The following is a 15,201-nucleotide window of genomic DNA, read 5'->3' as shown; positions in this document are numbered from 1 at the left end:
AAACTTTGGCTAATTGAGGCAGCTGCTTAATTGGGTCAAAATTTACTGGTCCTGACATGTTCCAATTAATCAGAATTCCACTGTATAAGGAAAAAATAAAAATGGGTTTCATTGTTACGGATAGGACAAAAAGATTATAAAACTGAATGTCCCTACATAATATTGAATTGTCTTAGAAATTAAGACTTGAAAGCATGAAAGCAAAAAGGAGATGACTACAGAAGAATAGATTGCAGACAAAATTATGGAGACAAGAGTTGGCCAGAATAGGTGGGGAGTGTATAGATTTTATTTAGCTTGAAAAAAATCCAAAAAATAATATTTGTGTCAATAATATTTGTTGTGCCAAGAAAAAGATTCAACTTTGCTCAAGGCATTGGAGGAGGACATTCAATCCATTGAGTCTACAACAACTCTCAGACAATTCCATTGCCCCACTTATTTCCTTGTCTCTTGTTCTCATGCCTTAAGGTGGCAAAAGTTTATTATCAGTATGGTGCAACATTAAAAATGCAAAACACTTAACTGAGCTGAGCAGCTTTAAAGCTCTATAATTTTTGTTTTCTCTTTTTCCTAGAACAAGATGTTCATTTACAGAGGAAAAGAATATGAGAGACGTGAAGACTTTGAAGCAAGACTTTTCACCATTTTTCCCAATGCTGAAAAAATGAAGACAACTTCTCCTCCAAGTGATGACATTAAAAATTCTTCTGGGCAGTGTATCCTTGTTATGTGCTGGATGTGTATATTTCAAGTGAATGTATTATTTTTCTGAACAAAGAATATCTTTTAAGGGTGGCATTATTGAAGCATCTGAAATCCTAAAGTGACAGGACTGGATAGATATTGAGTAAGATTCTGTGCCCCCTTATTTCAGAATAAAGGCTGGTCATTTAAGACAGAGGTGCTTCGAAATTTTGTTTCACAGAAAGTAGTGAATCTCCAGAATTCTACATCCCAAAGAATTGTGGAGGCTAGATCAGGAGAAGCAATTAAATATTTTGAAAGATCAAGGAATTGTATGCTGTGAAGAACTGGTACAATAGAGGAGTTTAAACCTGAAATAGATGAACCTTGGTCATATTGACTGTGAGGATCTGTGGCCTGCTCCTGTTTTATTTCCTTGTTTTCTTATGGGTATGCTATTTTGAATGTTTATTTTGATGCATTTAACAGGAGTATATACTGTTAGATATGGATCTGAACTGTGTGAATTTGCTGTTCCCTCAATTCCACATCTCGCATTAAGTTGTTATGAATATAGCGAGCCAGATAAGTCCCATATCTAACAGGCAAAGCAGAGTACCTACCTTCAAGAATGCTCTGAAAACCACCTGATATCACAATATTATAGAAGTCTTTTAATTGTTCTAAATGTCTTTGATAGGTGCATAAATAATAATTAGACATAAATAAACAAACAAAATTATTAGAAAAATGATGTCAAACTAAAGGACTGAAAACACTTGTTGACAAAATCACATCGTCCTTATTTTATGTATCTCAAAATGATTGATACAGCTCAAACTTAAAAGAATAGAATGTACATTTCTATGGCTGGGTAATTTCAGCAATTTCATTGAAAGTTTCACCAACCAATTGTACTTTACTAAAATCCTGATGATAGCATTATTATGTTCAAATGGTGTTGTTTCAAACTTCATAACATGACATCTTGTTCCATTGTTTGCTTTTTTTGTTTAGGAATACAGAAATCCTTAATCTTACTGAAAGCATATTTGTATCAAAAGAATTTCAGGAGGATTCATTGATAAATATTTATTTCAGTTAAAAACAAATCTGACATATATTTTGGTGCTGTCTCCTGTACTCATGCAGAATTCAATAGTTTCATTACCTTTGCTGTCAATTCCCACCCTGCTCTCATCTTCCTTCCTTTTTTTTTGGATCTCTGTCTCCTCTGAGGAGATGGACTGGCTATTAGCATAAATTACACGCTGACCAACTAGTACAACTACTTTGACTAGCCTTTACCTCAGCCTGCCTTCTGTAAGGCTTCTTCTCCATTCTCCTAATTGTCTGTCTCCACTATATTTGGTCTAATGATGAGAATTTCTATGTACATGATGAGACTTTCTGAAATATCTTCTTTCTTCCAATGTAGTGCAATGGATTCAGTGTACACAATATGGTCTCTTCTGTAATGGAGATTGGGTGATAGAATGTCATTCTGTTCACAGGGCTAAAACTGAATTTCTCATTGCCTGCCACAATAATTCCCCATCTCACTCCCACTCTCACTTGTCTGTCTGTAACCTGCTATGCTGTCATAGTGAGGCTCATCACAAGCCTGAAGAACAGCATCTCAATACTGAGTGCTACAGCTTCAGGTAACTTGATGTCTCTGTCGATGTCAGTCATTTTTCGTTCTTTCTCTGAGTGTAGACATGACCAACTTGACGTGCTGAGAATGTCCTCAAGTCTGCATTTTACAACTCTGACATTATTTTGTCTATATTCCTTTGTCTATGTCTTAACTCTCTAAGTGCTCCCATTCACTCCCAGAAAATCTTGATCACAGGTTATTCCCATGATCACCTTGGTTTCACCTAACAGGCACGTCTCTCAACAGTTTTACAGTGAACAAGAGCTTTTGCATATAAGCATTCATTTCCAGATCTCCAACCACAGCAGTTTTATTATCTAATGCAACCTCTAGTAAATTATATTATTTCTATAGTCACTGAATAATTGCCTAAATTGAGAGATGTATTCCTCACCCATATCCTATAAAGATACAGTTTCTCTTTCATCTGCAGCATGTTTTATTTAAAGCAATGAAAATTAGAAATGTAACAGATCATTCTTTTTTAAGGCATTGTTGACATACCAGCATTTATACTTTTCTCTATGGATTTACTATTTTAATACACTTACAGTATTCTTATAGTTAGATTTCTCGTGTTGTTTCCAACATGATTGACGTATTTGTTTTAATATTATTTGCTTCAAATACCACAATAATACTTTTGCATCACTTTGTAATGAAACTACAATGAGGAAGATAGAAACTGCAATTTTTGAATGTAATTGCATTTGTACTTTATTGTTTAATGTGAAACAATAGCATTTTATACTTACATGAAGCTTAAACATATACATCATTGCAGACAATTTGGTATAATCGATCAGAAATAATGTGAGTCAAATAAGTGAAAGTAGAAGAGGGGAAATGCTTGAATTGCTGATTATTTTAAGGAAAATAAGTTTTGCATTAATTTTTCAGACTATGTCAAGCTATAAAACAATAAGACCATAATACATAGGAGCTGAATTATGACATTCAGCCCATCAAGTCTCCTCTGCCACTCCCATCATCCTTCTCAACCCCATCTCCTGCCTTCTTCCCGTGTACTTTGGCACGCTGATTTATCAAGAACCAGCTTAAGTATACCTAATGACTTGGCCTGCACAGCCATCTGGCAATTAATTCCACAGATTCACCACACTTTGGCTAAAGTAATTCCTCCTCTTCTCTATTCTTAATGGATGTCCCTCTATTCTGAAACTGTGCCCTCTGATCCTAGATTCACCCACTATAGGAAATATCCTCCTCGCATCCACGCTCTCCAGACCTTTCAATATTCAATAGGTTTCAATGAGATTCCACTCTTATTCTTCTGAACTCCAATGAGTACAGGCCGAGCCATCAAACGTTCCTCATATGTTAATCCTTTCATTCTCAGAATCATCTTTTCTTAGATAAACAGCCCACAACTGCTCACAGTACTTGAAGTGTGGTCTGGCCAATGCCTTATAAAGCCTCAGCATTACATCCTTGCTCTTAAATTTTAATCCTTTCGAAATTATGGTCACAGTGCATTTGCCTTCCTTACCGCTGACTCAACCTGAAGTTAACCTTTAGGAAATCCTGCACAAGGACTTCCAAAAGAGTTGTTGCAGGGTGCTTAAAAGTTGTCATAAGGTTGTCATCAAGGTATTGGAGCTCTTTTTCAAATACAACTACTTTATGTTAATGCCTTAACAAACTCTTGCAGATATTCAGTGTTTCACAGTGCAAACCATACGTGAATTACCACCAAAGTTCAAGAACAAGACTGTCTCAGAGCAAATTTTAAGGTAAAAGTTTCTCTATTTTTATTGAGCGTGGGTTCTGGCGCTGATGCACTGTTTAAACTACCAACTAGTAATTCAGAAACCTGGGTTAAAATCTGGAGTTTGCAGAAGAAAACTAGTTAAGTAAAACTGATCATAACAGTTATTGGACTATCATAGAAGACCTTTTGATTTCCTAATGTCTTCTCTCAAAGGGTAATTGAGATGAACTATAACTGATGGTCTAGCCTTGCCAACAGTATTCGGATCCAGATGGCAATATCCTTCCAGATGAGAAAAATTATTCCACCTGTTTAATCCACCAAAGCAAGTGACCCGCCCTCATCCAATTGCATTTTAGACTGCATTTTATTTACTTTTCCCTTTTCTCAACATCATTGCTTCCATTATGCTCTGATACCCATTAAAACTTTTTTGTAATTCTATGTTTCAAAATATTCCTAGAATAATTTCTCTTTTCTGGGAAACTCAAATCCCTCCCCTCCCTTTGTCCCTTTGTCATTTGAACCACTGTTTCAGATTGGCCTTTTATATATCATTTAGTATCATATATACTTTCGAGATAGTATTCCATGGATATAATTCTTCAGATGAAAACCAGCAAAGTGTATGCCAAACATGCACAAAAGTAGTGACTACAAGGGAGCTATATTGCATAATCAGAGTAAAAGTCAGAGCTACTGTTTTATTAATGTGACACGTTACCTGAGAGCAATCTATTCTTAAGACCAAATGACCAATATTTCCCCAAAGTTCAGACCCCACCACACAGGATAAACCTTTGTGACTTCTGCTCATTTAAATGATTGGTTTCAGCTGGGCAGATTACTCTTTGCAATTGCATTATTAATTATGTTTTCTGACATGTTACTGAAAATGGATAGGAGTATGTGAACTGTATATATTGAAATTTAGAATTAAAGCAGACACTTGCTGAAATTTTTCAGTTTAATTATCTACTATGGAGAGGGTGGATTAATTAGCTTTGATGAAAAATCCATAAGCAAAAGGTTATCATTTATTCTTCCCACTACCCTTGACTGACTGGAGAGTGTTTCCATCATTTTATTATTTTTCCTTTCACTAGTTTGGCTTGTGTATTGGGATTTTTTTTTTTGTAATTGTTGCCGTGCCAGGCATTTTATTTTGTAATACTTTTTCCTCAATTCACTTAAAGTATTCATTTACTTTTCCTTTCCATCTACAATATTCTCCCTGTTTTCATTCTTTCCATATTTCCTTATGATAGAAGGAGGAGGCTACTTTGACCCAGTGAGTCTGCATCTGCAAATAGAGCAATCACATTCTCTACTAATTTTCCCAAATACCAATTCTCCCTACATGCTTGGCCAAATAACCTACCAACTCACTGGTCTTTGGGATGTAGAAGAAATCCACTTGGTTATCAGAAGTATTTATGAACTCCACATAGGCAGCATTGAAGGTTAGTGGTGAACTGTGAAGTAGCAATCAGCAGCTCTACTGTGCTGTCCCATCACTACCCAACAAAAAGCATTCTCTTTTATGAGATTACAATATTATCTTTAAAGGAAGTTTTTTAAAAAGACAGTATCTTAAATACTGTCCTTAACTTTTTTAAAAATTACTCTCAATCAAATTGTTCTCTGCAGCTAACATCAATGCCTTCTTCCCTACTACAGGCACAATGTGGCATTATTACTTTTGAATAATATTCTATAACAAATAAAGCACAGGGTAATATAGTAGTGCATTAGGCAGTTTTGTTGCCTCACAGTTTCTTTGATCTGTGTGAATTTTGCATGTTCTCCCTGTGACATTGTGAGTTTTCCCTAAGTCTTACATGTCAGGTTAATTGGTAACCATAAATTGCCCTGAAATTAGGTGGATGGTAGAGAGAGTCAGGATGGAGATGACAGCCACATGACTAAGAATAGGTTACTGCCAAATAAGTAGGTGAATGTGGGGACTGGCATTGTCTTGATTGCCCAAATGGCTACCTCCAATGTCATAAGGAAATATGAGAAATTTGGAAAATTAATATGTGATAGAGACTTACAGGCTTTGAACACCCTGCAGTGCTATTCAGTTCATTGATGAGTGTAATTTCCATTTAGCTCTTCATGTTTTAGCATTTATAGAATCACAAATGTTTTATAATTTCCTTACTGATATCTAGTGCAAAGTATTCCATTTTTATTCTTAGTAGGCATATCAGATTTTGGCACAGTTCCAAATAATCTGCAAAATTGCCTTATAAAGATCTCTATCGATCAGTGTTTTTAACAGCAATTTTACAAAGCCCCATCCTCTTCACTAAGCAGCATTTCAACAAATAAGCTATCATGTACACTAAGTGTGTCTACATTCACTAGGCAGCCCCCCTCACTCTTGGGTCCCATTACAAGGAACATTCTGCCTCCCTCTGAACCTCCAAACAAACATAGGCCTGATAAATCATCATAAAGGATATAACATTGTTTGCTCATAAATGATTAATCCATCATCACAGATACCTCTTCTTTCAGCCCTTTTCCCTTCTGCACTGAACAACATTCTGACTAGTGGAATCCTTCAGTAAGCACAGGTTTTTTTCACTAATTGAATCTTCCACTATTCATGCTCATCCCCACTGAACACCAGATCCATAAATGCCAAAATTTCCAATGAGCAGGTTGTTTATTTCTTGAGAAAAATGTAAACTACTTACTCTTTTCCATAGATGCTGGCCTGCACTGAGTTCCTCCAGTATTTTGTGTGTGATACTACAGATGAAAATTCAGTTGGTTAAATGGGAGGTGATGGAATTAGTGATGAGAATGAGTGTTTGAAGTGGAGGAAGATTTTATATATGCACTTTCCTTCATAGTGAATGCTGAAATGTTTAATGGACAAATAGAAGAACAAATATATTGCTTTAAAAATGTTGATTGAGAATACTCTCAGCCATGCAGCATCAACAGGAAATAGGGATGATGCCAGTTGCATTATTATGCTGGTTGAATGGGAATTACTCAAAACATTTCTTTAAAGCCCTTACTTGTATTTTATGCATTAATATTATAAAATATTCTTGAATTATATACCATCCTTCTAAATAACAATGTTCTACACTGCAACTCTATTATTAAGACAAGGCAGTATTATTATAAAGTACAACAAAAACAAATCAAGTATTATATTAGTCACTACCATGCCAATTCTTCAAAGAGGATTTGAAGATTTGCTGCTACTCTGTCTACAACTGAACACTCATTATTATTAATGATGGAATCATTAATTAACTAGAAATATTTTTTCATCTATTTTACATTTTGGAAAAATATGAAATTGCTTAATATTCTTACAGTTTTTTGCTGGTTATATGAGAATTTACATCCTTATATATCAGATAAATGTAGATTTCCACTGTGGCAACACATTGTTCTTTCTTTCAGTGTTTGTTTTGCCTTAGCTATTAGAGTCTAGTACTCTTTTTTTTGCTCCCACACTGTTTACCAGTCATTTTCTGACCCTGTCAACAGCTTGTGTTTGTCTGCTATCAAAAAATACTTCCTTTAATATTAGCAAATGTAGGAAAAATTCTTCTGAATCATTAATTCTTTATTGGTCTGATCACTATTAATTGTTGATTTTTAAGCCTTTTTCAAATTATGGCAATTATTACAACTGTCCATGTGGTCTATTCCTTTTTGATATTTGATTTCTTCTGTTACGAAATTGTTCTAGTGAATTGAACCTTCTGCTTTCTTCTGCATTTGTAAAAGTCATCATTGATTCTTGCTACTCACTGAAATCCATGAGAGTAGTTTAGAGAATAATGGGTTTCAGACTTGACCTGCTGCATCCATTTATTTACATTACAGAGAAAGTTTTATATTCAGCCTTTGACAGATTCTTCTCTAATCATTCTCCATTCCTACCATGTATTTGAGCAACTGTAAAAGTAAAGATTCCTTGATCTCAAGACATCTTTGGGAATTTTTAGGATCTTTCTTAAGAAGTGTTTAGGAATGTTGAAACAATTTTTATGGGGTAGATTGGACTAGTCTAAAAGTGCTACGTTTTTTTTTACTGCAGAGCAGCAATTGGAAGCAGAAAGAAAAGATTTTTAACACACAGTGCTTCAAGATAGGATGTTAAGGATACACTGCCAAGCTTATTTCTTAAATAACTTGAAGCCTTCCCAGCCTTGGTTAGTGACTTCCATAGATTCACTATCTTCTGGGTAAAAGAACCTTTTCTTATTTCTCTTGAATGACTCTCCCCATTTTGAGACTGACATCTAATCCTGCACATCACACCCACCATGGTACACTCCAGAAAACTTAGTATATTCTCATAAACTCATGCGAGAACAGGCCTCATCTGCTTAGGCTATCTTCATATGACACATCTACCATTCTAAGAATCAACGTTCTGAACCTTCACTGCAATCTCTCAGTTGCAAACGTACTTCTTTTCTTTTTCATTGCTTGTGTAGCTTGCATGTTAATTGTATATTTAGGGAGAGAGAGACTGAATTGCATTTTAATATGTTTCTGGCTAAACTGCTTTCATATTCTGTATTCCTTTTCTTACCAGAATTCTCCTTTTCTAAATTCAAAATTTTCTTCAACCTGAAAGGTAAAGACATATAATACTGCATTTTAGGCAATGTTATAAGTTTTTCACACCATATAAGACAGTGAAAATAACTCTAATTCTGATTTACATTCTATTTTGTAAATCTTGACTGAACCATCTTGCCCATTTTTAATTGCCTTGAAAAAATATATATTATGTGCAAACTATACATTCATTCCTTAAAAGTTAACCATTGCTGGTTTACTACCATTACTTTTATTGTAGTTCTCAATCTGCATCAGCTGACTCATGCCTTCATTCTTGTTTTATTCAGAATTAAGACAACTATTTCCAATCAAACTAAACCACTCCAACTTTAATATAGAATCTTGTCATGCATATTGTTTTCTTGAGGACATTTAAATAGATCTCACCCTCTACTAAACATAATGTTCTAAGGTCTTATCTAGTGGATTGGATTAAACAATTGATTTCTTCCTCTAAATTTGGAGCTTTATCAGTTCTTTTCTTTTTGAATGGGTATTCTGATATATATGAAATGATAAATGCACAGGCGTGAAAATGTCTTAGAAAAGGGAAGGACTGGGAAATTGGACCCTCCTTCATAGTATGAGTCAGAAGTGGGATGATGTGCCTGGGATACCAGAATACAGTCATGCTGAATGATCCCTGATCCACCATTGAGCACAACTGCCATAGTACCCAGTACAGCCAGTACACTTACAGGATACACATCTTTTGAGTGTAGAAATGGTTTTCTTCAGCCTACTACAGTGTATAGTTTTGAGCTACTTTCTGCTAAAGAGCAAAACATTTTAACATGTAGTGCACTGTCTGTGTGTGTGTAATGTCAATCATGTGGGTTGCTTGAGTACATTAATAATGAATTTACAATGTAGTGAACATTGAATGTAGTGGTATATTAGTATCTACATAGATTTTGACCAGACACATGAAATCTTTGAACTTCTTCACACCAGAACTAAATTCTCAGGTATCACTTCTGGCAGTGATCTCTCGAGTTACTTCTTTCTACTGATGCTTGAGCTCTGCCCAAGATTGAGGTGCTGTTTTCCTGGGTCTACCAATTTACAGATTGTAACTAAGTTTCCTGCTAATTGTATAAGCCACAAGAGTATTCTGTAGTTTTAAAATGTTTTGAACTGACTTGGCAAGCTTGATTAAATACTCAGCCAAAAGTTTCTGAAGGCCAGGAACATTGGAGTCATTACTCATTGCTGGCTTTTCAAGTCAGACCAAATGGTATAAAGACATTTGGCTCTGAACATTGGACAATAATAATAATTGCTTTTTAACCTGGAGAATTGACTGACAGAACTGAAGGGTGAACTCAAAAATTACTTAAATATGATAGTTAGTTATAAGTCAAATCGCTTCTTGTAGAAGGGGTTGTGAGCAATGTGGGGAGGGCTAACGTGGTCATTTGTCCATTGTCAGATTTGTTATGCACAGTTGCATCAGTATTTATGAACTGCCAATCATTGTTTCCAAAGAAAAATGAAAGTCAGTATACTCTGATAATTATCTGTCTTTTTTCTCCCTTGGGGCCCCACTCTCTGAAAGGATATTTCATGTGTGGAATTGCTGGTAGGCGCTTGTGAAGATTCCATTATCTCTTTCCACTTGGTTATCAGATGAAAAGGAAAGACACTAATAAGGACAGTCATACCAAATGGGTCACTCTCAATCTTACGAAAGGTTTTTGCTTTTGTTTTGAATGAACTTCTTGCTAGTTTCCAGACAGATAGCCAGATTATAGAATATTTTCTGATCAGGCCCAACTTGGGATTGCACAAACTGTTTCTAAACTGACAGATGTTGCTGTTGGTGTTTAATAAACTGCTTCATTATTGAAAGGGTTTTATTCTGTTGATATTAAGACCATTAGACATAGGAGCAGAATTAGGCAAGTTGGCTCATTGAGTCTGCTCCACCATTCAATCATGGCTGATCCTTTTTTCCCTCCTCAACCCCATTACTAAAAACAACAGGTTATTTCCCCTGAAGACTATCTTTGTCATCTTGGAGAATGTTTGTTGACAAAAATCACCTCCATGCCCTCCAACCCCACCCCCCCCCCACCGCCCGCACAAACACACACACACACACACACAAAATTTCTGATCAAGTGGGAGTTTATGTAAAACATACTTCTTCCTCTACGACTGAGTGTCAGGGTCTTAGAAGACCTGTAATTTCCCATCTGGGATCAGGTGTTATATTCTTGAAGAGGATTATGTTACTGGAAAAAGGATCAGATGTAGGACTAATTAGGATGTTCATATGTTTTATAAATAAGTGCTTGACCTGTTGCAACACAATTGTAAGCTACTGAAAAGACTAACCACAGAAATCTGTTGGGAAACGAGGAAAAGCTAGTGGGTCCATCTAATGAGTGTTCAAGAGTGAATTTCTAGTTGAATGGTGGTTAAAGCTACCAACAGTAAAATACCTGACACTAAGTTATGATTCAGCATTGATTGTTTATTCAGTCCACACATTTGTGAGTTCTAATTTGCCTGTGCATGTGACAAAACTCACTTCTTAATTAGTTTGGACTAATCAGAAACTCTACCCAGTCATTAGCTTGGTGGAACTTACCACTAATATAAGTTATTTTTTAAAGCCTATTCCTGCATGAGGTCTAAAATCTCCTTTGTTATTCAAATGTTAACCCATTTCCTTTGAAGTATAAGAACTTGGTTAATGTGGCATGGGAATGAATTTTGGTGCAGTGGTGCACAAATTCTCTTTGAAATTATGAAATGTGGCACGTTTTGGAGCAATTGCAGATGTTTTGGTTTTTAGACTGTGGCTGTTCTGGCAATACCTAGTATGCCAGCTGTCATTGTCAGAACCTAAGAAACTAAAATGATTACCTCAGAGTTTGTGAGTACATATCATGGGAGTGTTTTGAAAGCAGTAACCTCTACAACATGTTTTAATGATGATTATTTCATGCCAAACCCCCTTGCTGCCTTATTAATAAATTTGCACAAGGAATAAATGATGTTTGCCAGTTTTACTTTCATATTTGATTCATTAAGTTTTAATGTCAGGATATAAAGTATTAAAGATATTTTACAGAAAGGTGGCTGTACTTAAATAAACTATACTTGTAATAAACAAAATTTTAATTCTTTACTTAGCATGGGAGTACTCTAAAATTTATAGTAGAATTTGAAATGCTCAACTTTATCCTATTTTGGCTTATTTACATTTTTGTAATGTATTTGTTGATCTTGTTTTACAGTTTTTACACTGTGAATGAAGTGCAACGATTCCAGTATTCAAGACCAGTCAGGAAAGGAGAGAAAGATCCAGACAATGAATTTGCTGTAATAAATTATGTTTTTTCTAAATTGTACATTTATCATATAGATACTTGTACTTGCCAACAAATTCTTATTCAGTTTTGCTATGCATAAATTCAGTAACCTCATAACTGTCATTTCCTTTACTTATTCCCTTTTAATTGGTAAGCTAATTTATTAAACTCCCAACTAATAGTAGCGTTAATGAAAGAAGAATATATTCCAGCTGGTAAAGAAATGTGGTTTTCTCAGCTGGTTTGAGAAACAAAGCAAAACATGCTGCTTACTAAGCCTGCAAGTTATTTCACTGTCATCTTGAAATAGAAACTAGGATAAACTATTCATCTTTTATTGAGTTTCACCCCTGTTTATAGATTTGGTGAATCATTTTGTCTTTGCTTTTCAAAACAATGAAACTGATTAAGTTTTTATATGCAGTGTAAACATTCAAGGCCTTAGCATTGTTCCCAGGGTACCTCACTAATTGCTATCCTTTGCTACAAACCACCTTCCAACTCTAATTCAACTTCATTGTGTTTAGTAAGCTAAATTCTGATCCAGTCAGAAAGCTTCCCACATTTATATACATGATACAAATGAAAAGGACTTTTTTAATGGATGCATGGAAAATGCAAAAAAGGCACAAATGTTAGAATAAAGAAGAAATAGCTGTTAATAATACTTTCTAACAATGCTAATTTTATAGTGCATTTTTCTGTAAAACAGAAAAATGTTCCTCTGCTAAGAGAGGATGATGTTGCAAATATTAGTTGTTCAAAAAATGTTATTCTAAATTACTGTTCAACCGTACTTTAATTTCTATAAACTCATTTAATTTTCCATACCAGTATGATTTGTCAGTGTAGATATTTATGTTTGTACTGATAAGTAGTCAATATAAGAAACTGCAGAATGATTATTATAGATTGCAATTTATTGTAGTATTTATGATCACTCAAGCTTCTCTGTATTTTGATGATCTAAACTATTGAATACAATCTTAAATGTCTGTTATTTTGCCAGACTTTTGATTATTTAAGCATTCATTCGTCAAGAAAATTTCTACAACACAGATTTTATAATCCACATCAGTGGCAAATAATCCTGTTTAGAAATGATTGTACTGACTTTTTACACTTGTGTTCACTGTAGTAGTTAGTAAATAATTAAACTTGCTATAATTGTAGCTCCCAAACATGACATGAATAAAATCTGATACAATAAAGTGTATAGTATTTTGTGTTATACAATATGAATAATAATCAACAGGAGTCAGGTATAGTTTAAATTGTGCTGTTGCTAGTGCAGTTAAGGATAGAATACATTTACAATGTCAAAGTGGTGAGTGATTCTACAAAACTTTGCTTTTCCAAAGCTCAGGCTAATTGCTTGAAATTGTTTCCACAGAATATGTGGATTGAAAGAACCACTTATGTGACAGCATACAAATTACCTGGCATTCTGCGATGGTTTGAAGTAATTTCTGATTCAATGGTAAGCATGACTCAAATATCCATATTAAATTGTCTTCCTAATTGAGCATGTAGGTAAGATGAATATAATTTGTCTGCATAGTCTTTATAGGCAGCTTGGTCAAAAGATAGATGTGAATATGGTACATGCAACAAACTAAATCATGTTGAACTAAAGAGGGAAAATGCAGGCTGGAGAACGGTGAAGCCCCTCTTTGACTCCTCAACATACTGGTGGGTAAACTTCATCCTCAAAGGTGTTCAGAAAGTAAGCAGTTTCAAAGAGAATTGCATTGAGGGGAATGGATGTGAGAAAGGAACTCCAATAGGTGACGAGCCAGCAAGCTTTGCTCTTTGTTCCTAAGATTTTCTTCCACTCCAGTGTGCACACTAAGGCACAGAATGAGACATGCTTGCACTTCTTCCACAAGGTTCACTAGGAGCTTTCTTCTCCAAGATTTCTTTAATATTGAAGCAGTTAAAGTAAAGTTGATACTCCATTGAGATCAGCTAAACTGGTAATTGAATGGCAAAAAGTAAACTTAAGGGGCCTAATTGCTTACTGCGCCTAACTCATTCGTCTTTTAGTATATTCTTCAAGGGCACCTTGAAGTGCGAGCATGACTTAACGAATCGGTAGCTGTAGTGGTGTTATAGCATATGAAAATAGTAAACAAATTGAAGCTGAAGTAACTTGTACATGCAATATTCCAATAATTTGCAGTTATTATTATGTTCTTGTTCATGTTAATAGTTTATACGTGATAAATGGGTGACGCTGAAGAACAAAATAGAATATGTGCTGAGTTTCTACACAGTTTAAAGCATTGTAAAAGACTTGTTAATGAACTGGTCCTTTTTAAAGTATACTTGAATAATTTTGTGCTGCTCCTGTGAGATCTCCTTTTAAGGAAAGCCTTCTCTGAAGTGCATTAATAAAGTGCATTAATTTGTAATTGTGATTGACCAGTTCATTTTCTTACCCTATTTAAATCAATTGGTCAAAAGCTTACTCAGAAAACTTTGTTACTGCCTCAAAAATATTCTTCAATGCAATTGGGAAAACATTGAATTGATAGAGAATTGATAAAAATGGTTAACATTTTCTTTGTCAAATATTTAACTTCAATCCCAGATGCAGCAATGTTTTACTTTAGCATTTCTTTGTACCTGTTAATCATGCATGATGATCACAGTTTGGAGTTAAAATAGGGGTGCCAACTGCACGGTTGTAAAATGCCAGTAGCCATTAATAGTACTGTATGTGTGAGTAAGTTGGAGTAAGAATTATTTTTATGCTTCCAGCTCTTTGTCTATCTCTCCACTTTAATTTTTATTATTTGAAAGGAGTGGAGTGAATTAAATCACCACTATATTAAGTCCTAAAATATCTTTTGATATAATTTGTCTGTTGCTGGGTTTGCTTGAAGTGGTATGTATTTGGAAGAGCTCATCAAATTATCCTGCTTGCAAGATTAGCTTAATGGAGGAACATTGCTAAGAGATAGCTCAGATGACCTTACAGTGAATTAATTTTCAATTTGTATTTTGTGCAGGATAGTACAGGTAAAATATTTGTTATTTGCGGCATAGAAACAAAATTATATTCTTATTTGTTGCAATAGCATTAGTATTATTTTTGAAGTATTTCTGTTGACTTATTCACAGGAGGGCAGTATTATATTTTACTTTCCAATCTTATCAGCCATCTGTGAACACTTCAACCTAGT

At 34.8% G+C, this 15,201-nt stretch overlaps 1 protein-coding gene across 2 annotated transcripts in view; it reads left to right on the top strand.

Annotated features, from left to right (window-relative positions):
• The window catches only part of dock1 (dedicator of cytokinesis 1), a 549,009-nt gene that overhangs the window by 485,948 nt on the left and 47,860 nt on the right, over window positions 1-15,201 (top strand). For both annotated transcript variants that reach the window (XM_059947697.1, XM_059947695.1), the window contains 4 exons: window positions 578-719; window positions 4,020-4,101; window positions 11,939-12,023; window positions 13,407-13,493. In XM_059947697.1, the coding sequence (XP_059803680.1) occupies window positions 578-719; window positions 4,020-4,101; window positions 11,939-12,023; window positions 13,407-13,493 (396 nt within the window). The remainder of the gene's footprint in view (window positions 1-577; window positions 720-4,019; window positions 4,102-11,938; window positions 12,024-13,406; window positions 13,494-15,201) is intronic.

This window comes from Hypanus sabinus, chromosome 22, assembly GCF_030144855.1.
Source record: "Hypanus sabinus isolate sHypSab1 chromosome 22, sHypSab1.hap1, whole genome shotgun sequence".
Taxonomy (NCBI): Eukaryota; Metazoa; Chordata; class Chondrichthyes; order Myliobatiformes; family Dasyatidae; genus Hypanus; species Hypanus sabinus.
The sequence above is the reverse complement of the archived record's forward strand: the minus strand, read 5'-3'. Positions and strand labels throughout refer to the sequence as shown.